Consider the following 20,410-nt stretch of genomic DNA (forward strand, 5'->3'; position numbering starts at 1 on the left):
CAATATGTGATTGGATCAGCACCATGTCTCCAACCACCTGTTAAACCAGTCTACTGTACACTATGCCCCCCATAAACAGTCTAGGTAAAGGACCAGACACCATTCGATTCCGACACTTCCTTCTGAGTTTATTACACATAGAAATAAAACAGCTCTTTAACACTATTTTTACTGGCCAGAGAACTTACATGCACCGCGATGACGAACATACGGGCATATGGGAAACATTTGACTTTAAGGCTTTGATTTCCATGCCCGCGAACCTTAACATTGCGCACTTCTGAATCTCCAACTAAAAGCGCATTGTCATATTATTTTCAAGCTGAGCAGGTAAACTGCTATGAACCAAATAACTATTTTGCATTTGGATGAGAGAACTTGGAACCTAAAGCTTTTGCTATTTACTCAACTTCCTCCTCACAGTAACCCAGTTGCCATCAGAGTGGTCCAGGGTACTAGGCCTCTCAGTAACTGTGCCGGGGCCTGCAGGGGGAAACTTTGAGTTCAGTATCACAGAGGGATTGGGATACATTGAGTCCAACCAGCTCTCCACCTCTCTAATAGAGATCAAGTTCTTTATGTGCCCTACTAAATCTGACTTTCTGCAACAAGTCACTATTTTTAACACATTTCAAGCATGTAAAATTATCAACAGTATTGGCAGGTGCAGCTAAGCAATACATATTATGAAACACATGACATATAAATGTGGCGTCTGACGATACGTTCCGGATGGAACTCATACCAAATAGGAATTCCATTGTCCCTTAGGTGCCAACTTAGCTGGAAGTGCTCAGCCACGGCAGCGGTTCAGTTGAAGCTCTGCTCTCCATCATGTCCTTTTTGTCAATTTCTTGTTGACATTTCAAGCAATTCAAAAGCAGAGAACCTGTACAGTGTGTGGTTATAATTTGAGCTTCATTTTTTATTGAAATATTTCACATCCTTTCTGTCTCCTTCTCTCCCTTTGTCTCTCTCTCTTACACACACTCCCATATGTCGTGATTTTCATAGTATTCACCAGCATGCTAACAACCAATGGATACCAGATCCTTGTGAGCAACAACTCCCCAATCAAACCAATAACTGATACGACTATTATCACCCTGGAGGTAAGCCACTTTTCCCCTTCTTGTTTAACCCCTTTCTTGAAAGACCTCTGCAGAGCTGTCCCTGCACTAATTTTTGCTCACTGCCATGTTTTCTTTGTTTTTTAGGGTGTTCTCCCTGGGGCTGGGGAAGACCTTCCTACTATTGTGGTCACCGCTCATTATGACTCTTTCGGCCTTGCACCGGTCAGTCCTGCAAGTCACACCAATACTACAAAGCAATCAGGCATAAGTTTGGTATAAGTCCTAGAGTAGCAGGATACTCTACAGACTTTCTGTTTGCTTTGTGTAGGGGCACAGATCATCATAATAATTAGAGCCATTGCTTTGTAATGTGAAGATTCCCACTCTTAATATAACAGTTATTTAAATGAAGGTACAGGGGGTGCAGTGGGTGCGGTGGTGCAGTGGGTTGGACTGGGTCCTGCTCTCCGGTGGGTCTGGGGTTTAAGTCCCGCTTGGGGTGCCTTGCGATGGACTGGTGTCCTGTCTTGGGTGTGTCCCCTCCCCTTCCAGCCTTACGCCCTGAGTTGCCGGGTTAGGCTCCGGTTCCCCATGACCCCGTATGGGACAAGCGGTTCAGAAAGTGTGTGTTTAAATGAAGGTTGCCAACATTTGGATGTTATTTTCAGTTGTTTTCTTTTGTACAACATTATATTCAGTTAGAAGACATGCCACTAACTCCAACACTGAATACAGGTGGATAATTAGAAAATTATATGACAAAAGAAGTTCACTTCATGACAGATTGTAGGTGACATGGTGTTTGGGTCACTGGCTTATCCATCACCTTCTGCTGTAGATTTATTGTTTTAGTTACTTCATTAAGAAGGGACTGAATATGACACAACAATACACATCCCTCTAGGATTCAGGGATAACTACTGGATGTGGAAAGAACCATTAAACAAATATGCACACATCTTACATATCGCTCTAACCCACCCATTTCAAGGTTCTTATAAAGTAACCTCGCTGATCCATTCATTCACTAAGGTCAATGTAGAGTGCCCAGTTGACCTGAACTGCATGTCTTTGGACTGTAGAAGGAGGCAAAAGCACCTGGAGGAAACTAATGCAGGCAACATGCAAGCTTCATATATACTGAGCAGAGTCAAACCCACATTCTCTTGCATCACCCAGGCACTGTGAGGTGATAGTGCTACTTGCTGCACCACTGTGCCATTATTTTATTATTTTTTTGATTGTCCATTGCAGATGAGCAATGACATTTCTTGTTCTGTGTTCCTACATTGGTAAATTCTTATTCCATGTATGTCTGAAGTGTGTTAAATGACTTTGAGCACAAGAGTGTGATGGTAATCACACCACCATTTATTGGAAAAAAAAAAAAGCCATCCCATTTCACCAAACCAACATTGACTTTGAAAGCTTTGATTATCTGTTCTGAAATCTGTGACTTTGGGGGTACCTTACATCACTGGACAGCTCTCCAAAAAAGATCATTTTATACAATTGCCAAGGCAAGTGCAAAGCTGAGCAGAAGGGAAAACCAAGGTTTCTCAGTGAGATTCCACAAACACTGGGGGTAGGTCTCCTTCTTTTAAAGAGTATTTTAATGAGGTGCAGGTGTTTATCATGTATGTGGAATTAGCTCTGATGACCTTCTCCTGGGGTCCTTTGGTGTAATCTCACCAAGGTTGTAACATTACCCTTGACATCTGAAGTCATTGCAATTCCATGTGATGAAAATAGATAGAATTGTGTAGGGTTTAAAATCTATTATGACAGTTTTTTTTTTGCTTCACTGATAAGAGAAATATTTGAGTCCTCCACAAGGTCACAACCTTGCTTACTCTGTGAAACTGAATGTCATCCACAAGTGTGTTCTGTTACTTGATGAAAGGTGAGCAAAAGGCCCCTCTGTAAGTGACCTTACCTGTTTGTGTATCCCTGACAGTGGCTGTCATATGGAGCAGACTCTAATGGCAGTGGGGTTGCAATCCTCCTGGAGCTGGTCCGACTCTTTCACCACTTGTATAGCAGTCCGTGGAGCCAACCCCCGTGAGTGACTCTCTGAACACCAGCACGACACAGCACATGGCACCTGAGAAGCAACACTATGGTCGCCATGGGCAAAACAGAAATAAAGTAGCAAATGCTTGCCTAATACTTCAAACCAAGAGTCGGCATTGCACTGTAGGCTCTGTAGGCTTTTGCAAGTGGGGTTGGTTGGCAAGGAGTGGGAACCCTTCTCTTTGAGCCAAAGACATAATGCAGTGAAGAAAACACTACATTTCTCAAGTTGCTGTCCACTGGATGTAAAAGCATGGTAAAGCATTACTGTTCCCATTAAAGATCCTGTGACCCTGTTTATAATCATTAGTGATGCAAAATGTTCCAGTTTTTCCAGATTTGACTGGTATCGTCTTCCAACTGCTCGCCACAGGTTTTTAATCAGATTGACAACTTATTGCTGGTCACTTTAGCCACAATACTCTCAGTGTGGGGTGTCAATAATTTTGTTAGTGCCATTTCTTTTTATTTTTTGATTTAAAAAGATATATTAAGTTCTGAATCAAGGGTTTTGTAATATTAACATAAGAACTATTTGAACTAAGTGAAACTATTTTCACTTCCAGTGTATTTTTTAGAAAAAAAGTACTCTATAAGCCCCTGAGGCAGCCCAGCAGCTCTTAGAGTGCAGTTTTAATGTAGCAGAAAGAACGTTGTGTAATTCACAAAGGCAATGAGGTGTGAATGAAATAGGAACACATCGTGTATTTTTTCTGATTTTTGCTTCCCAGGTACCATCTTCTGTTCACTCTGACTGGTGGTGGGAAATACAATTTTCTGGGAACCAAGCGATGGATAGAGGAGCACATGGACCACGCTGGTAGGTTGTCTCAAAGGCACACGGAGGACTACTGAGTTAAAAATTTATTTATTGCACCACAAATGTTTAAATGTCTTTATTGTTTCCTCATGTTTATTTCTCTTTCTGGAGTGCATTAGATGACTCTTGCAGCAATATTAGTAAATAACCAGAAGATTATTGGTAATTTTTAAAGAAGTCATCCAAGCCAGAGATAAGTTGGTTAAGGAACATGGAGATCAGGTTTAAGAAAAGTTTCAATACACATTCAACAGATTGTAAGCCTTTTTAATTAAAGATTTGTGTAGGGTTAAAATTTGTTAGTCAAAAGGGGTTTCTTATCTCTTGATGTAGAATTTCAAAGCATTTTTTCCTCAATATGTGTTTTTATAAAGGAGGACTGTATTGTAACAGAACAGTTTCTGTATTAGGTAACCAACACTGCTTTATATTTATGTTCAAACTGCAAACTATTAGTAAATGGGAAATGCAATTTCATTTTTGGAGACAACAGCTGTGACTGGTTATTTAAGAAAACAAAACAAAACAAAAAAAAAAAAACACAGTAATTCCATATTAATAGTAAAATAATTCCATTCCATTGCTACATTTTCATTCCTTTGTTCTGAATGCCCCAGTAATTTATTATTACTTTTTTTTAGAGTGACAGTTGTGATCCTCACCAAAAATCTGTTTGTCTTGTCCTGTTTCTGGACAGAGTCAAGCCTTCTCCAAGACAATGTGGCATTTGTGCTGTGTCTCGACACACTTGCCAACGGAGAGGGGCTCTTCCTCCACGTGTCTCGTCCACCCAGGCCTGGCAGCTTACAGTACTCCTACATCCAGCAGCTGGAGGAGGTGAGACAAAAAACATATCATAGCTGTTACGGCCCAGGTTATCTAGTGGTGTAACATTAGAACTGTTTGGGACACTGGTGTGCTGTGGAAAGAAACAGGAGAGTGAAACTGCAAATAAATGTGTGTGAAATTATGCGTAGGATTTTCTGTGTACAAATGAAATACGGTAGGTCCTTATATACTCTACACTATGTAAAACAAAATTACATAGGAAAAAGGAGCGTGAGCAATGCCAAAGAAAAGAAAAGATAAAAACCATACAATTCTAATAGATCAAGCCCAATTTGACCTAGCTAAAGAAAATAGAACCAAGAGAAAGAAAATGTCTCCATGCACCCTAACTAACCTACACTAACAACCCAAATCAAAATACAATGGTGGCACCCATCCCTAACCTAGTGTGTCTAGACAACTGAAACAAACCTACATGGTGATGATCTTACCCGATCACATCTCCCTCAAGACGCGCAATGTCACAGGGAACACAAAAGGCATGAAAGCCGCCATAAAACTGACATTATTAAATCGTTAACAGTGAACAGGGAACTGAGGGGGTGCGGTGGCGCAGTGGGTTGGACCACAGTCCTGCTCTCCGGTAAGTCTGGGGTTCGAGTCCCGCTTAGGGTGCCTTGTGACGGACTGGCGTCCCGTCCTGGGTGTGTCTCCTCCCCCTCCAGCCTTACGCCCTGAGTTGCCGGGTTAGGCTCTGGTTCCCCGTGACCCTGTATGGGACAAGCGGTTCTGAAAGTGTGTGTGTGAACAGGGAACACACACTGACACACAAAACGGAACAAAACCGCTAGTAATTATCATTGAATACATTGCAAAAATTGAAATGACCACAAGCCAAACTGACTGTCATTCCGGGAAACAAGCTTATAGGGAGGTTCAACATACGGGTTTTTGACTTGCCACAGTGGAACTGATTGTTTGGGGAGGGCTAAACAGTGATGTCATCACTGGAGAGGACTCACAGGAACACTGATGGAGAAATGATAAAATGGGGGTACCTTTACGAATAGTGACAAGGGCAAAAGAGACCAAACAGGAAGAACACGTACAGGGATGCAACAATAGCACTGTGTTGTCATTTAAAAGTATTCCTTTACATTTTCAAGGGCATCACGTACACCATGGGTTAGACACACACCTTGTAACTTTAACGTTCCAAGTTATAGATTCTACTCTCCTTGACAAAAGAGTTTTTATGAGATTTGTTCTAAAAAGTATCCAGCTGTTTTAGGGTTAGGGTAAATTCTCCCTAGTCTAACTTGACTCAAACTCAATAAACACCAGATCCCTAGCACTGTATGGGGAGTGAAGTATAAACATCTAGTGTGGGTTCTAGATCAGCTCTTCACTATGTTTTCTGGCCATCTGAATGGTACTTGTTCTGTGTTTACTCCCTTGCTTCCAAAGTCACAGAGTTTTTTGTGTTCTAGTCCAAAGCTCTGGTCCTGTCTGTGTCCATCCTCCATGCTCTTGTCCTGGTCTCGCATCCCAGCTCAGTCTAACTCGAGTTTAGGTGAACAAATTCAGTTTCCATTACGGGAACACTCAGTGCATTTCTTCACTCCATGTTCCTCGTATCACACCAAAACTTCCTTTCTTACTATATGTCTATATTATGGCACGCAGCACCGTGGATTTGGATGGGGCAAAGAGGGTCGCAGAGGCACTGTTCATCTCAAACATTTTATTGAACACCGGCGCACAGGGAAATAATGCTCTCAGTCCAAGGACCCCCTTTTCTCTCCAGTACCTGCACTTCCAGCCAGCTTTCCCAGCTTACTTAACACCCCCAAGCTCTCTCACAACACACTGGCAAACATGATCACCCCATCATTTCCTCCAGAAGTGCCCCCAGTGGTTGCACACTTTAATTTACAATCTACCCACAATGCAACTATTTACATTTAACAAATTTTCCTGTACAAACAAACAGTAACGTGGGTCGTTACAATATATTCACTCTGCATTTGAGAACATCACCGCTATTGTCCACATTTTGATGTGCAGCAGCACACATTCATATCCGCGTGACCTCTGGACATGGCATTGCACCTCAGAGCCACTGGCCCCAACTGTTTAAATGAGTAAAACTGTAAATTCATTAGGGTACATCAAAAACCTGGTCAAACCCTCTGTGCCTCCACATCCCCCTTGGCTGAAAAACATTCTTGTGGAATTTCATACAATTCCCAGAACACCTCACTCTCTCACAGCAACACTCACATTCTTAATAACCAAAATACATAGACATATGAAGGCAGAAATGCCAACAATGTTACATTACTGCATTTTTGCTTCACTCACACAATGAATGACTTTTAAATTTTCTGGATACACTTCAGATAATTTGTTATATTGATTTTTTTGGTTTCCATAAATTGATTATTGGGTATCAAAAGCCATGAGCCATCATAGCAAAATTTTGGACAATTTTTCGATGCCTATATGTGATGCTTCTTATACATGTTGGAATTCTATGAACACAGTTCAACAATAAAAACAAAAAAGTTTTATTCAGCAGTTCATTCAACAGCAGTTCAGTACTTAAACCATCACTGGAGAGGATGAGGGTCCAGCCCTGACACTGTTCGACTGGTTTATGCAACAGGGGTAGGAGACATTTGAATAATAGACCAGGGTCTTTAGATCCACAGCCTTAACACTGCATCAACGAAACGCGAGGAGCACTGCGATCAATGCAGAACAGGCGCTTCTCTTCAGGAGAGAGGGAGACTACAGCAGTGACTCCCTGTGGACCAAAAATTATATTGGTGATGGTTATGCACAATGTTGTCTGTAACAGGGGGTTGGCGAGTTTCACGTCTGACTGGAGATCTTGTGTGGTGCAATTCCTTGTATGGTGTGAAGGTGGACCAGGAGGAGAAGTAGTTCAGGTTGTCCTGTAGGACTGAAAATAGGACATTATTGGCTGTTGTGGTTAGGGCTCTGCCAAAATCCCTCTACCAGTACATTAAGTCTGTGTGAGCAAGGGCAGCCAATGCAGCATAGCACCTATACAACTGGGGCTCATTGCACCCATCAGAGATGCAATGAACTGCAGTACCATTGCACAGCAGACAACACCTGAGGAGACTGATGGGTAATGCTTCTATAAGTAGAAAGAAGGGTTTTTGAAACACAGGGCTAAGAGATACAGTTATGGGGTTAGGAATAGGAACACCTGAAACACCTGTAGTCTTAACAACCTTACCAGACAGAGGAGTGTCCAGGAAATCAGCAAACAGAGGAAAGGGTAGCACCAATATCTGCAAGGAAATTCAGATGGTAAATTTGCTCTCCCTAGTCCTTGTCCTCACTACCCTTTCTTTATCTCATCCACAATTTGCTTGCTGCTGATAAGCCTGCAACTGAGTCTTTTTTTCCCACCTTTGAATCCCTTTCCCACCTTTAGAGTTTCCCTGAGTGGTACTGGTTCAAACCGCCATCACAGCTGCCACACGTGTCACACTTATACACACACACAGGAATGACAGAGGTTTGAACTGTTGCACAGTGAACCACTAAGCTACCTTCAAAAGACCATACGTATATATTGACCACAGATTACCAAAATCTCATCACCAGCAGTACTCAGTACAGTGGTACCAGCAAGGCAAAGCAGTGGCAGATGAATATGGGAGCTTTTTCAAAAGGTGTCCCTTACCTTTTCCTATTGGGCCTTGCGTCTGCAGCTGGGTTAAAGGGTCATGCCGAAATGTTCTCCTTGAAAAGGTTCCACGGTGTGTCATTGAGATGGTGCTCCTCATATGTGTGCCTTGATGCAAAGCAGGTGCATCAGCTAGGGCTGCCCTCAGGACTGGTGACAGATGCAAGAAAAAAAGTGAAAAAAAATGAAAGGGTCTTAATACTTTCTGAATGTACTGAAAAACCAGACATTGAACTGAAGTGTGAAGTTTCTTAATAACTTGTCTTGTTGGAGCTTATAGTCCTGTTGGAAGAACACATGCAGGAGGCCAGTGAAAGGACAAAGGTGAAGTGAAAGGAAATATTACAGCAATGTTGTTTGGGAGGTTGGCGGCACGGTGTAGGCTGGAGGTAAAGTGAAAGACTTTGCAGGAAATTCATTATGCAGGGCCTACAGCATGTTGGAAATCACAAACGGGGAAGGCCCTCAAAGCTCTTAGTGAAGCTACAGAGATGGCGTCTACCGTAAATTACTGTGCATCTGGAGATGTGAGCCATAGTTTCATGATACTGTTACCTGAGCACAGTCTGAGGTCTGATCAGTCTTAGTTGGGTTGCCTGGATAAGGGTGTTTTGATGGTGCAAGCCCTAAAAATGACCTCAGGTCTCATCAGTGCTTATGTAGTACAGCTGGTAGCATAGTGGTTAGAGCTGCTACCTTTAGATCCAAAGGTTGCAGGTTAGAATCTCACTTCTGTATGTGGTACTTACCCTAAATTACTCAAGTAAAAGTTACCCAGGTGTACAAATGGGTAAGTAATTTCAGGTAGATTGATATTGTAAGTCACTTTGTAGGAAAGTGTCAGATAAATTAGTAAATGTTTAGGTTCCTCAGTAGATGTGTGTACTAAAATACATTGCTGTCCATCTTTTTTACTCCCAATTTCATCCCTACTTCCATATACCTGAAGGTGATTGCTTCCAGGTTTCCCTGGGTAAAACTGAGGTTGGTCCACAAGAAGATTAACCTTGGAGAATCTACAGTGGCTTGGGAGCATGAACAGTACAGTGTGCATAGAATTCCTGGCTTCACTGTGTCTCATCTGAAAGACCCACAGGCTGAGCTCAGGGGCTCTATCTTGGACACCATGTGAGTCTTGCTACACGGAACCCCACACATGGCAGGCACAAAATCAAGGCTGTTTGTACATTTCATACAATTCAAAAACATAATGAAGGGAGGGGAAGTGAAGTCATACCATGTAGTTGAGCTTCACGCTGTACAAATTGGTAACAAATTTGAACGTTGAACCTATGAGTTTCGTTCCAGCAAACCCATCGTGTTAGTGCCTTTGAACTATATATAATCCAAAATTTATCTTAGAATTCAGTTGTTTTGCTAAATGAATGTTTCTCAAGTTTTAAAGCTTTAAAAGAAATTAGTACTTTAACATTTCATTTATCTGTTTATTTCAACATGTACCTATTAGTTACATTTAAATTTTATTCCTGTGTGTGCATATTTTTATTGTATTTTTTCTCCTTCTTAGCTCTCAGATTGACATAAGGAAACTGAAGCGCAACACTGCCATCATTGCTGAGTCCTTGGCCCGCTTCATGTTCAACCTTTCCAGCAAGGCATTTTTTTACAGTATCATTTTTACCACAAACTGTTGTACATTAAACAAATTTAGTTGAAACGCTGAGGGTACATTATTTGGTATCAGCTACCAAAAATGTATAATTGTTTCAATAGATTATGGCATTTGCAACATGCAATCACAGTAGCTATAGATGAAAATAGCCACCAGGGATCACAGCTACAACCCTGGTAGGATGCATACAGAGTGTATTGCAAACAGCCCAGGGCAACCAGAAACAGATAGCGCCTAATGCCTTTGAGTGAGAATCTGTACCTGAATTACAGTCTGTATTTGTTTGGGTGAATAAATGACAAAAATATTTTGTTCCATTAAAAAAAAAACTCATTAGCATTAACTTTTTGTCCAAGTCAGGGCCAGAATGATGGAAGAAGTTATCCCAGAAGCAGAAGATCACTAGCCTAGTGAGGGAACATCTTGGACTAGGACATCAATCCATCAAAAGGCCACTGTTCACACACTAAAGGCAATTTGGAGTCACCAGTTACCCTGAACATATTAGTCTTTGGCCTGTGGGAGGACATCAAAATATCGAGATTAAATTCAAACATGGAAAAAACACACAAACTACACAGACTGAGCTTATACCCAAACAGCCCGGTCACTGGGAGGTATTTCTGACAGAAGTTCTTTGGATCAAATTCTGCTACTTGTAATTCTCAATAAGTTTGTTACAGGGCCCAATTTGGACCATTTAGGTGGTGTCATCTTGGACTTAATTCAGTTATTTCAGGTTAGGTATCAGGAATATCTGCCATTACATCCTGTTAAAAACAAAGCAATAATTGCATATTTTTATTTATTAAAAAAACGAAAAAGTATTTGCCACTCAGGGGTGTGGTGGCGCAGTGGGTTGGACCACAGTTCTGCTCTTCGGTGGGTCTGGGGTTCGAGTCCCGCTTGGGGTGCCTTGCGATGGACTGGCGTCCTGTCCTGGGTGTGTCCCCTCCCCCTCTGGCCTTACGCCCTGTGTTACCGGGTAGGCTCCGGTTCCCCGTGACCCCGTATGGGACAAGCGGTTCTGAAAGTGTGTGTGTGTATTTGCCACTCCCCACCCCCCTATCTCTTCTGAAGTGTGTCCTCTCTTTTCAAAGCTTGAGGTAGTGTGGGGCAACTCTAGTGTAAGTTGCCTTGTGGGCATGGGAGTTCGCGAGGTCAAATAGGTTCAACTAGTCAATGTCAGTAGATGTTCTGCATTCCTCCACTAAATATATACTACCATCTGAATAGGATTATCATAAAGTGAGTGCTATTGTAAGTCACTTTAAACAAGCGCTTTCAGTTAAATTAAGGTTAGTAACAAAAGTAATTGAATCTTTCATTATGCATGGCCAGATGAGTGAATGTTTGCCATTTCAAACTTTTTTATTCCTTTTGGTTTCATTTTAGGGGTCCCCTAAGGAGCTGCAACTTTTTAAGGGTCACATGGTAAGATGTTGTACTTGACAGTTTCTGGAAACCCTTATGCAATCCGAAATTTACGTAAGTCAGAACTGGCCCCACCCGAACCTGTTAATGACACATCAAGGATAATTCATGTTTTTACAATGTTCGTGCACTTGTGTTGTGTTATTTTTATCCTTTTCTTTCATATAAAACACACACAGAAAATTACATACAATAAATAAGTATTAATGCTATGCAGTACTGTACTTTATGTTGTTCACATAAATTCCATTCGATTCAATTTATTTTTATAGAGCACCCTTCTCATCCAGTGACACATTGTGGTGAATGAAGGATCAGGATAAAAAACAAATAAAAGGTCATCTCTACATTTAATTACTACAAGAGCTATGTTAGGTATTAAAGCTATAGGTAAGCCAACTGGAAGGCAAAGGTGAGAAATAAACCTCTGAGGGTCCAAGTGCCAGTGGCTGCCCATCCCCCTTGGCATTTTTCATAGAAAAAGACTAAAGCAAACTTATACAGGTATTGATAACATTAGTACAGACATAAGAAGCTAATAAGCTTAGGAGCTGATGTTCAGTTCAGTCTCGTCGACTTTGGCATGCAGTCATTAGATCCGCCAATAAAGAGTGCTGGTATTACACTTTGTCTCCTCAGGTCTCGTCAGAGGTAGAAACAATGGTCAATAAAAAATAAAGGGTTAGTAACTGATGACATAACAAGACTAGAGAGTTTTATACTAAAAGACATCACATAGGAATACAGTATGTTTGAAAGGCAAAGATTTTAAAAAAAATGTACACAGAATCCAGATATTATTAAGTTTCTATCTTTACATTTGACAAAACACATAAACCATTGTGGGTTTGTTTTATATTTATTATATTAACAGACCAAGGACAATGCAGCCTCTGCTTAATAGTTTGTGCATATGCATCCTACATCACTTTCTGTTTCTGCGTATTTAATTTACATTTATTTGCGTAAGTATGCTATAAACAAACATAACTTTTCTATGTAACATGAACAAGTTCAAGTTTAGTTTATTGTCATAGGTAGAAGTACCACGTACAAGTATCATGAAATCCTTCCTGAATGCTTCTCCAGAGACTATGGACAAAGACAGAGACAATAGAAATACTGCACAAACAAAACAATGACAGTGAGTAGTGCAACAGCAATAGCAATATATAATGGTAACAGTAATAACAATAATACCAGCTGACAGCCAGAGAACTCAGAACGAGAGAATGAGAATAAGAATGCTTCAAGTGACAGTATAATTACCAATGTGCTTGGGAGGAGCAGTCCAACTCTAGTTGCTAAAGGTGGCACATTGGTTAGGGTGGGGTAAAAGCTGTTCCTGCACCTAGCAGTGCGGGTTCAAATAGACCTGAGCTTCTTTGCAGATGGCAGAGAAGAGAAAAATGCCCGTGCAGGGTGACTATGATCTTTCATGATGCACATCGTCTTTCTGAGGCAGCGTGTGGTGTAGGTGTCCTGGACTGCTGGTGGCTGTGTGCCGATGATTCCCTGAGCTGTTTTGACCACCCTCTGTAAGGCTTTCTTGTCCTGTATGGAGCAGCTGCCACCCCAGGATGTAATACACCCTGTGAGGATGGACTCCACAGCACACCTGTAGAAAGTGGTGAGGACTGTAGTGGACATCCTGGCTTTCTTCAGACGCCTGAGGAAGTGGAGGCGTTGATGGGCCTTTTTGATGGTTGATGCTGTGTGCTCAGTCCATGTGAGTTTGGCAGTGAGGGTGATCTCGAGGAATTTGAAGCTGTTGACCCTCTCTACAATGTCCCCTCCTATGTAGACGGGTGCCTGAACCCGTATCCTGTTTCCTGAAGTCAATCACCAGCTCCTTAGTTTTACTGACATTTAGAGACAGGTTGTTGTCCTGGCACCACTCTCCCAGGAGCCTCACCTCCTCTCTGTAGGCCGTCTCATCATTGTTGGTGATCAGACCCACAATGGTGGTATTGTCAGCAAACTTTATGATGGTGTTGGAGCTGTGACTGGCCACACAGTCATGTGTGAACAGGGAGTATAGCACTGGGCTCAGGACACTTCCCTATGGAGTGCCAGTGTTGAGGATCAGTGGGGAAGACGTATTACTGCCAATCTGCACATGCTGGGGTCTGTTGGTGAGGAAATCCACAATCCAATTGCACAATGCGGCACTCAGTCCCAGCACTAGTAGTTTCTGGATCAGCTTGGTTGGGATGACGGTGTTAAATGCTGAGCTATAGTCTACAAATAATAGCCTTGCATAGCAGTTTTTATTATCCAGGTGAGACAGAATGGTGTGAAGTGTGTGTAATATCGTGTCTTCAGTGGATCTGTTGTGGTGGTAGGCAAACTGCAGTGGGTCCAGAGTGTCTGGGATGGTGTCCTTAATGTGTCCCAGCACCAGCCTCTCAAAGCATTTCATTGCAATGGGGGTCAGTGCCACTGGGCGATAGTTATTAAGGCAGCTAACTTTGTTTTTCTTAGGAACGGGGATAATGGTGGTGTTTTTGAAAGAGGTGGGTACAGCTGAGCTTTTTAAGGAGGCGTTAAATATGTCTGTGAAGGCAGTAGCCAGTTGTTCACTGCATGTTTTTAAAACTCTCCCTGAAATTCCGTCTGGACCACCAGCTTTGCAGATGTTGACACGGCTAAAGGTTTTTCTCATTTGTGCTACAGAGATGGCGTTATCATGCAGCGCAGTGGGGATGCGCAGTGAGGGGGTCTGAGTTCTCGAAGTCAAAGCGGCCATAAAACGCGTTTGGTTCGTCAGGGAGAGACGGAGTGGCACCTGTCAATGTCCGCGTCTGTGGTTTATAATCTGTTAATGTTTGTATTCCCTGCCACAACCTACGTGCATCTTGAGTGCAGCTAAACTCTGATTCCACCTTCCTGCTGTATTCCCACAGGTTCTATAGCTCTAAGGGCCTTTCTTGGCTAATTTTTAATGAAGTTTGACCTCTGACTGCCATGCTCACTGACTTTTCTGAGGTGATGAAGGAAAGTGTATTTCTCCCACCCACGCATTTTTATTCAGTGCAGTTAAATTTATTTTGACAGAGGACTCTTCTCACACAGAGTGCTGACCACAAGGGTCAGAAGCAGGGAGCGTAGCAAAGTGGTGGCCATGGGTGACCAGTGCCACCCCTGACTGAACCTCAGTCACCCCTCTGGCCACCCCTGAAGCGCAAAACATTCTGACCACACTGACAGGTGACTTATTTCGCTGCTTATACTTGTATGACCTGCTCTCCGGTGGGTCTGGGGTTCGAGTCCTGCTTGGGGTGCCTTGCGGCGGACTGGCGTCCCGTCCTGGGTGTGTCCCCTCCCCCTCCGGCCTTACGCCCTGAGTTGCCGGGTAGGCTCTGGTTCCCCGCAACCCTGTATGGGACAAGCGGTTCAGAAAATGTGTGTGTGTGTGTACTTGTATGACGCACATAGTGTTCCGTGCGATGCTATTAGGCTGAAGAGCTGCGTACCACCCATGCGGCACAAACCTGTGTGTGTAGGAGGGAGGAATAGAGCGGGAAAATTCAATTTCTGTACCGTTACTGCAGCCAAGTCCAGCGCAAGTGAGCAACGCAAGAAGATACGGTGATCAGGAGAGTAAAATCAGTGTTATTTACCTTCATTTCGTGAAAGTTTGTGTTAAAGTGAGGTACAGTGGTGTTTCATCATGAGAAACATGTTAGCTTAATTAATATCGCATAACTTAGCAAATGTTAGCTAAAGTTACTGCAGCTGCTAGCTAGCTAATTTTTAAAAATAATGTTACCACATAAACGTTACTATATTATACGCTTAAATTATGAGTCTGTCATTGTTTTTTGTATTTAGCTATTTAATTTAATAATAATAAAAGTGTTTCTTGATAGGTGTATTTGTCTTAACTGTAGAGAGCATGAAGGAAAGCAGGGGAAGATTCAAGATAGGAAGATTCTTTCCTTTTTTACAAAGTGAGGACTAGTAACAGTAAAACTGAAAATGATAAAGTCAGGGATATAAATGTAGGTTACATAAGTTGTATCTGCAAACATAAAAAAAAAATTTCCAATACCCAGTTTGCATTATTAGCATCTAAATATACAAATAATGTAGAATAAGGATCGTATTAAATTATATTATAATGTTCTACAGACATTTCTAGGTACTGCCACTGTAATTTCTTGAGTACGTTTGTAATAAACAAATTCTGTAGAATTTATAGAATTTCTGTCTGTAGAATTTACTTTTGGTATAGCATGTCACAGTCAATTGTGATTTTTTTTTTTGGCCACCCCAATAAAATCACTGGGTCTTACTTGGCCACCCCTGAGAAAAAGTTCTGGCTACGCCCCTGGTCAGAAGACATTTCGCTTTACTTGTGTTTCCACAGGATATTCAGGACAGCCGCCTGTCTGCACTGCTGTCCTTCCTCTCAGCAGTTCCACGAGCAACTCAGCTGCTAGATCGTGAGCCTGGACCACTCCTGCTGGTCAGATCCCTGGAGCAGCAGCTGAGTCAGTACCTGCAGCAAGTCCACAGACACACTTTTCGACCCAACCACAGGTAATGTTTATACTGTATATCTGTCAGGTATCCCATTCCACTGACCAGTAAAACAAGTGAAGATTCTCACTTCTTTTTCTGGAATCTATAGCTTACAGAGATGTCCATTATACAGTATGTTCAGAAAGTATTCAAACCCCTTCACTTTTCAAACCCTTTTATGTTGCAGCCTTATCCTAACATCGTTTCAATTCATTTTTCCTTCATTAATCTAGAGATATTTGCTCAATGCTCAATACCCCATAAAGACACAGTGAAAACAAGATTGTACACATAATTATTCAGACCGACTTGAAATGTAGCTCACATGCAAACCTTTTCTATTCATCATGTTTGAGATGTTTCTACACCTTGTCTGGAGTCCACCTGTGGTAAATTCAATTTATTGGACATGATTTGGAAAGGCACACACCTGTCTATACAAGGTCCCACAGCTGATAATGTGTATCAGCAAAATCCATGGCATTAGGTCAAAGCAATTGCCTGCAGATATTAGAAACATGATTGTGTCAAGGCACATATCTGGGGAAGGCTACAAAAAATTTCAGCAACATTGAAGATTCCCAAGAGCACAACGGCCCTCATAATTCTTAAATGGAAGACTTGGACCAACCACGATTCTTTCAAGAGCTGGTCACCCAGCCAAACTGAGCAATCGAGGGAGAATGGCTTTTGTAGACTGGTGACCAATAACCCAATGGTCACTCTGGCTGAGCTCCAGAGATGCTGTGTGGAGATAGGCGAAGCTTCCAGAAGGACGGCCATCACTGCAACACTCCTGCAATCAAAAAAGCGGGAAAAAAGAAAAGGCACCTAAAGGACTCTTAGACTGCGAGAAACAAGATCCTCTGGTCTGATGAAACCAAGATTGGGCTGTTTGGCTTCAATTCTAAGCATCGTGTCTGGAGGAAACCAGGAACCATCATTTGCAATACCACATGCAATACCATCCCAGTGGTGAAGTATGGTGGTGCCAGCATCATGCTGTGGGGTTGTTTTTCATTGACAGAGACTGGGCGACTAGTCAGGGCTGAGGAAAAAATAAATGGACTGAGGATACAGAGATATCCTTAATGAAAACCTGCTCCAAAGCGTTCTGGACCTCAGACTGGGCTTCCAACAGGACATTGTCCCTAAGTACAAAGCAAAGACAACACGGGAGTGAATTAGGGACAACTCTGTGAATGCCTGCTCTTGAATCCAATCAAACATCTCTGAAGACAACTGAAAATAGCTGTCCACCGACGATTCCCATCAAACCTGACAGAGGTCGAGAGGATCTGCATAGAAGAATGGCAGAAAATCTCCAAATCCAGGTGTTTGAAGACTGTCACATCATACCCGAGACCACTCAGCTCTAAGTGCCAAAAGTGCCTCAACTAAGTACTAGGCAAAGGGTCTGAATACTTATGTCAATGTGATATGTCAGCGCTCAGTGTTACTGTATGAGAAGAGTGCTCTATAAAAATAAAATAAATTGAATTGATATTTTAGCTTTTTATTTTTAATACATTTAAAAAAAATCTAACCTTATTTTCACTTTGTCATTATGGGGTATTGAGTGTAGGCTGATGAGGGGAAAAATTAATATAAATGATTTTAGCATTTTCTCTATTTCTCTTTTTACATTTTATTTTTGTGAGTAAAGACTGACATTTTATATAACCTTATAATCTTGATTTGCTGGAATTCCTTTAATAGAAATCCAGGTTTCGTTCAACAATATTTTAAACTGAGTGGAAGATGGATGCTCCTATTTGACTTTAACTCTCCTGGATATATTTATTTGCTTGTTCATTTTAATGCACAATAAACAAATCCTTGCAACTCAGCACCACACCTCAGATAGAACCACTCTTCCTACCAGAAATTGTAATGAAACTACAATCAATGCACAGTTGGAGCCTGCTATGTAATTTGATGCCAAGGCTACATTTTGTAATGTATTATTTCTGTTCTAGAGATCCAGAGGTAACATTTTTTGACCAAATGAAAGAGCCAGTGATGATGTACAGGTTGGTGGATAAAGAGTGGATTTTGGAAAAGTTTTTGTTCATCATTTCGTTATTGGCTAAAGAATACAAGTATAAAAATTATAGATGTAATTTAATTGGAAAGATTTCCGTAATGTCTTTTTTTGACAGGGTGAAGCCTGCAGCATTTGATCTATTTCTTGGAGGATGTATTTCTGCCTACTTAGGAATAGTTTACTATGTCATCCAGGTATCCCTTGTTATTAAGTATTTCATACTGTTAAACTATTAACATTTCAGCATTTTATAAATGGAAAAGGTAATATGTCTTTTATCCTTTCATTGATATTTTGTTTTCTTGTACTTCGTTTTTCATCCAAAGCATTTCGGAAATCTCTACACCAGACTGACCAGACTGGCCATGAGGACTAAGCAGCAGTGATAACCTTGCTTTCTCTGCTCTGAGTCCAGCTAGAGGCAAAAGGAAACATCCAGGACTTGTGAGGGAATAAAGCCAAGTGTGGGGAAATTGTGGTCAACCACTGTATTGCTTACTGTAAAACTAAAAATTTAATATTTTTTTTAAACTCAAACATTATGACACAAGTAACAAATCTTAATAATTTAACTTGACTTGAAATTGATCAGACTATAATTTTCTGGATGTCAATTTATCATGCTAGTGTAATATATCGCTTAAGATTCAAGATTCAAGAGTTTATTGTCGTGTATAGTAAACAGTTCATTACACCATACAATGAGATTCTTACTCTGTGAATCCTCTCAGCAGCCTATGACATAAATTATCAGGACATAAGGAAAATAAAACACAAGAAAAACACAAGGAGAACAGGGGGTGTAAATGACAAATTTACAGAAATTGCTATTAGTGAAAGGTCGCAAGTTACAAAAATTACTGAGATTACTATTAGTGCAAAAATCCAAGAAATGAGGTTATATACATATATAAAGTGTGCAGTGCGCAATGTAAACATGGAAGTCGTACATGTGCAACGTCCTGCAGAGGTAGATTGGGTCTATTTGCAGTTGAGGGGGGAGTGTGAATTTGTGTACGCAAGGTATGCGGAGGTAGTCTGTGGTCTCTGATGTTATTGGCATTGCGGATGTGTATGTGTGTGTAGGAAGGATGGGGGTAGTTGACACCTCTCAGGCTCAGAGGGTGAACTGCGTCTGCTGTGATGGATGGAAAGGCAGTGGATGGGTGTCGTTCACAAGCCTGATGGCCTGTGGGTAAAAACTGTTTGTCAGCCTTGAAGTTCTGGCTTTAACACTCCTGTAGCATCTGCCTGATGGTAAGGGTGTGAAAAGGCTGTGCTGGGGATGACTGTTATCCTTGATGATGTTAATGGTTCTCTTGATGGTTCTGGCCTGGTATAGGCTCTCCAGTGATGGTAAGAACGTTCCAGAGATGGTTTGAGCAGCTTTCACCACTCATTGTAGCGCCTTACGATCCTGTACTGTGCAGCTTCCAAACCAGACTGTGATAGAGCTGGTGACGACGCTCTCGATTGCACACCTATAGAAGCGTCTGAGGATTCGGCTTGGCATGTCAAATTTCCTCAGCCTTCTCAAGAAATGCAGATGCTGACGTGATTTCTTGACCAGATGTGTTGTATTGTGAGACCAGGTGAGATCTTCAGTAATGTGAACACTCAGTAGAGCTGTAAATTATACTAGGTGGACTTGAAAGTTTTAGGCAGTTATTGTTTGACAGAACCCATGAATTAATAATAAACATCTTAAAAAGAACATTATCCTCTAACTGGTTGGAAGTAAATGTGCCCTTCCTCCAAGGGAAACTGGTGACTTTTTTAAAAATACCCTGTTTACTGCACTCTTGCAGCGATTGGCCTGTAATGCATATGATCTAGTTTGAAATGATGTTTCAAATTTTCACATTCGTAAATAATGGAAATTGTAAATTGTGAAAACATGTCTGTTCAATGTGTAATTATTTATTGTTATTTACGTAACTGACTGTTCTTATATAGTTTAAATATTTTCCTGCAATTAAGTTTCTCTTTGCTACAGGGTAGACCTATTGCCTGGCAATTGAAGAACCACGGGTAAAACCCCCACTCTTGCTATAGCAACCCTGTGCAAGATACCCACCCTGCATTGGTCCAGTAAAAATTACTCAGCAAGATAAAGTCAGTGTCTTACAGTTCCTGGGCTGCTTGGTGGGTATGGCGTTAAATCCAGCTCAGGGTGTGTGGAGTTTACGCATTTGTACCTCCCAAACAGCCATGGAAGAAAACATTCACAACCCGTTTCTCATCTTTCCTTGCTTTGGAAATGTACGAGTGGTTGCTATGATCTCGA

General features: G+C 41.5%; 1 protein-coding gene across 1 annotated transcript in view; it reads left to right on the top strand.

Annotated features, from left to right (window-relative positions):
- Window positions 1-18,509, top strand: part of LOC114910564 (nicalin-1-like) — a 33,351-nt gene extending 14,842 nt beyond the window's left edge. Inside the window, exons 4-15 of the mRNA XM_029252225.1 lie at window positions 1,015-1,112; window positions 1,218-1,295; window positions 3,031-3,134; window positions 3,878-3,966; window positions 4,664-4,803; window positions 9,432-9,610; window positions 10,011-10,098; window positions 11,511-11,549; window positions 15,922-16,094; window positions 18,056-18,109; window positions 18,239-18,317; window positions 18,450-18,509. Coding sequence (XP_029108058.1) covers window positions 1,015-1,112; window positions 1,218-1,295; window positions 3,031-3,134; window positions 3,878-3,966; window positions 4,664-4,803; window positions 9,432-9,610; window positions 10,011-10,098; window positions 11,511-11,549; window positions 15,922-16,094; window positions 18,056-18,109; window positions 18,239-18,317; window positions 18,450-18,509 — 1,181 coding nt within the window. The remainder of the gene's footprint in view (window positions 1-1,014; window positions 1,113-1,217; window positions 1,296-3,030; window positions 3,135-3,877; window positions 3,967-4,663; window positions 4,804-9,431; window positions 9,611-10,010; window positions 10,099-11,510; window positions 11,550-15,921; window positions 16,095-18,055; window positions 18,110-18,238; window positions 18,318-18,449) is intronic.
- The last annotated feature ends 1,901 nt before the right edge of the window (window positions 18,510-20,410 follow it).

This window comes from Scleropages formosus, chromosome 5, assembly GCF_900964775.1.
Source record: "Scleropages formosus chromosome 5, fSclFor1.1, whole genome shotgun sequence".
NCBI classification, from domain to species: Eukaryota; Metazoa; Chordata; class Actinopteri; order Osteoglossiformes; family Osteoglossidae; genus Scleropages; species Scleropages formosus.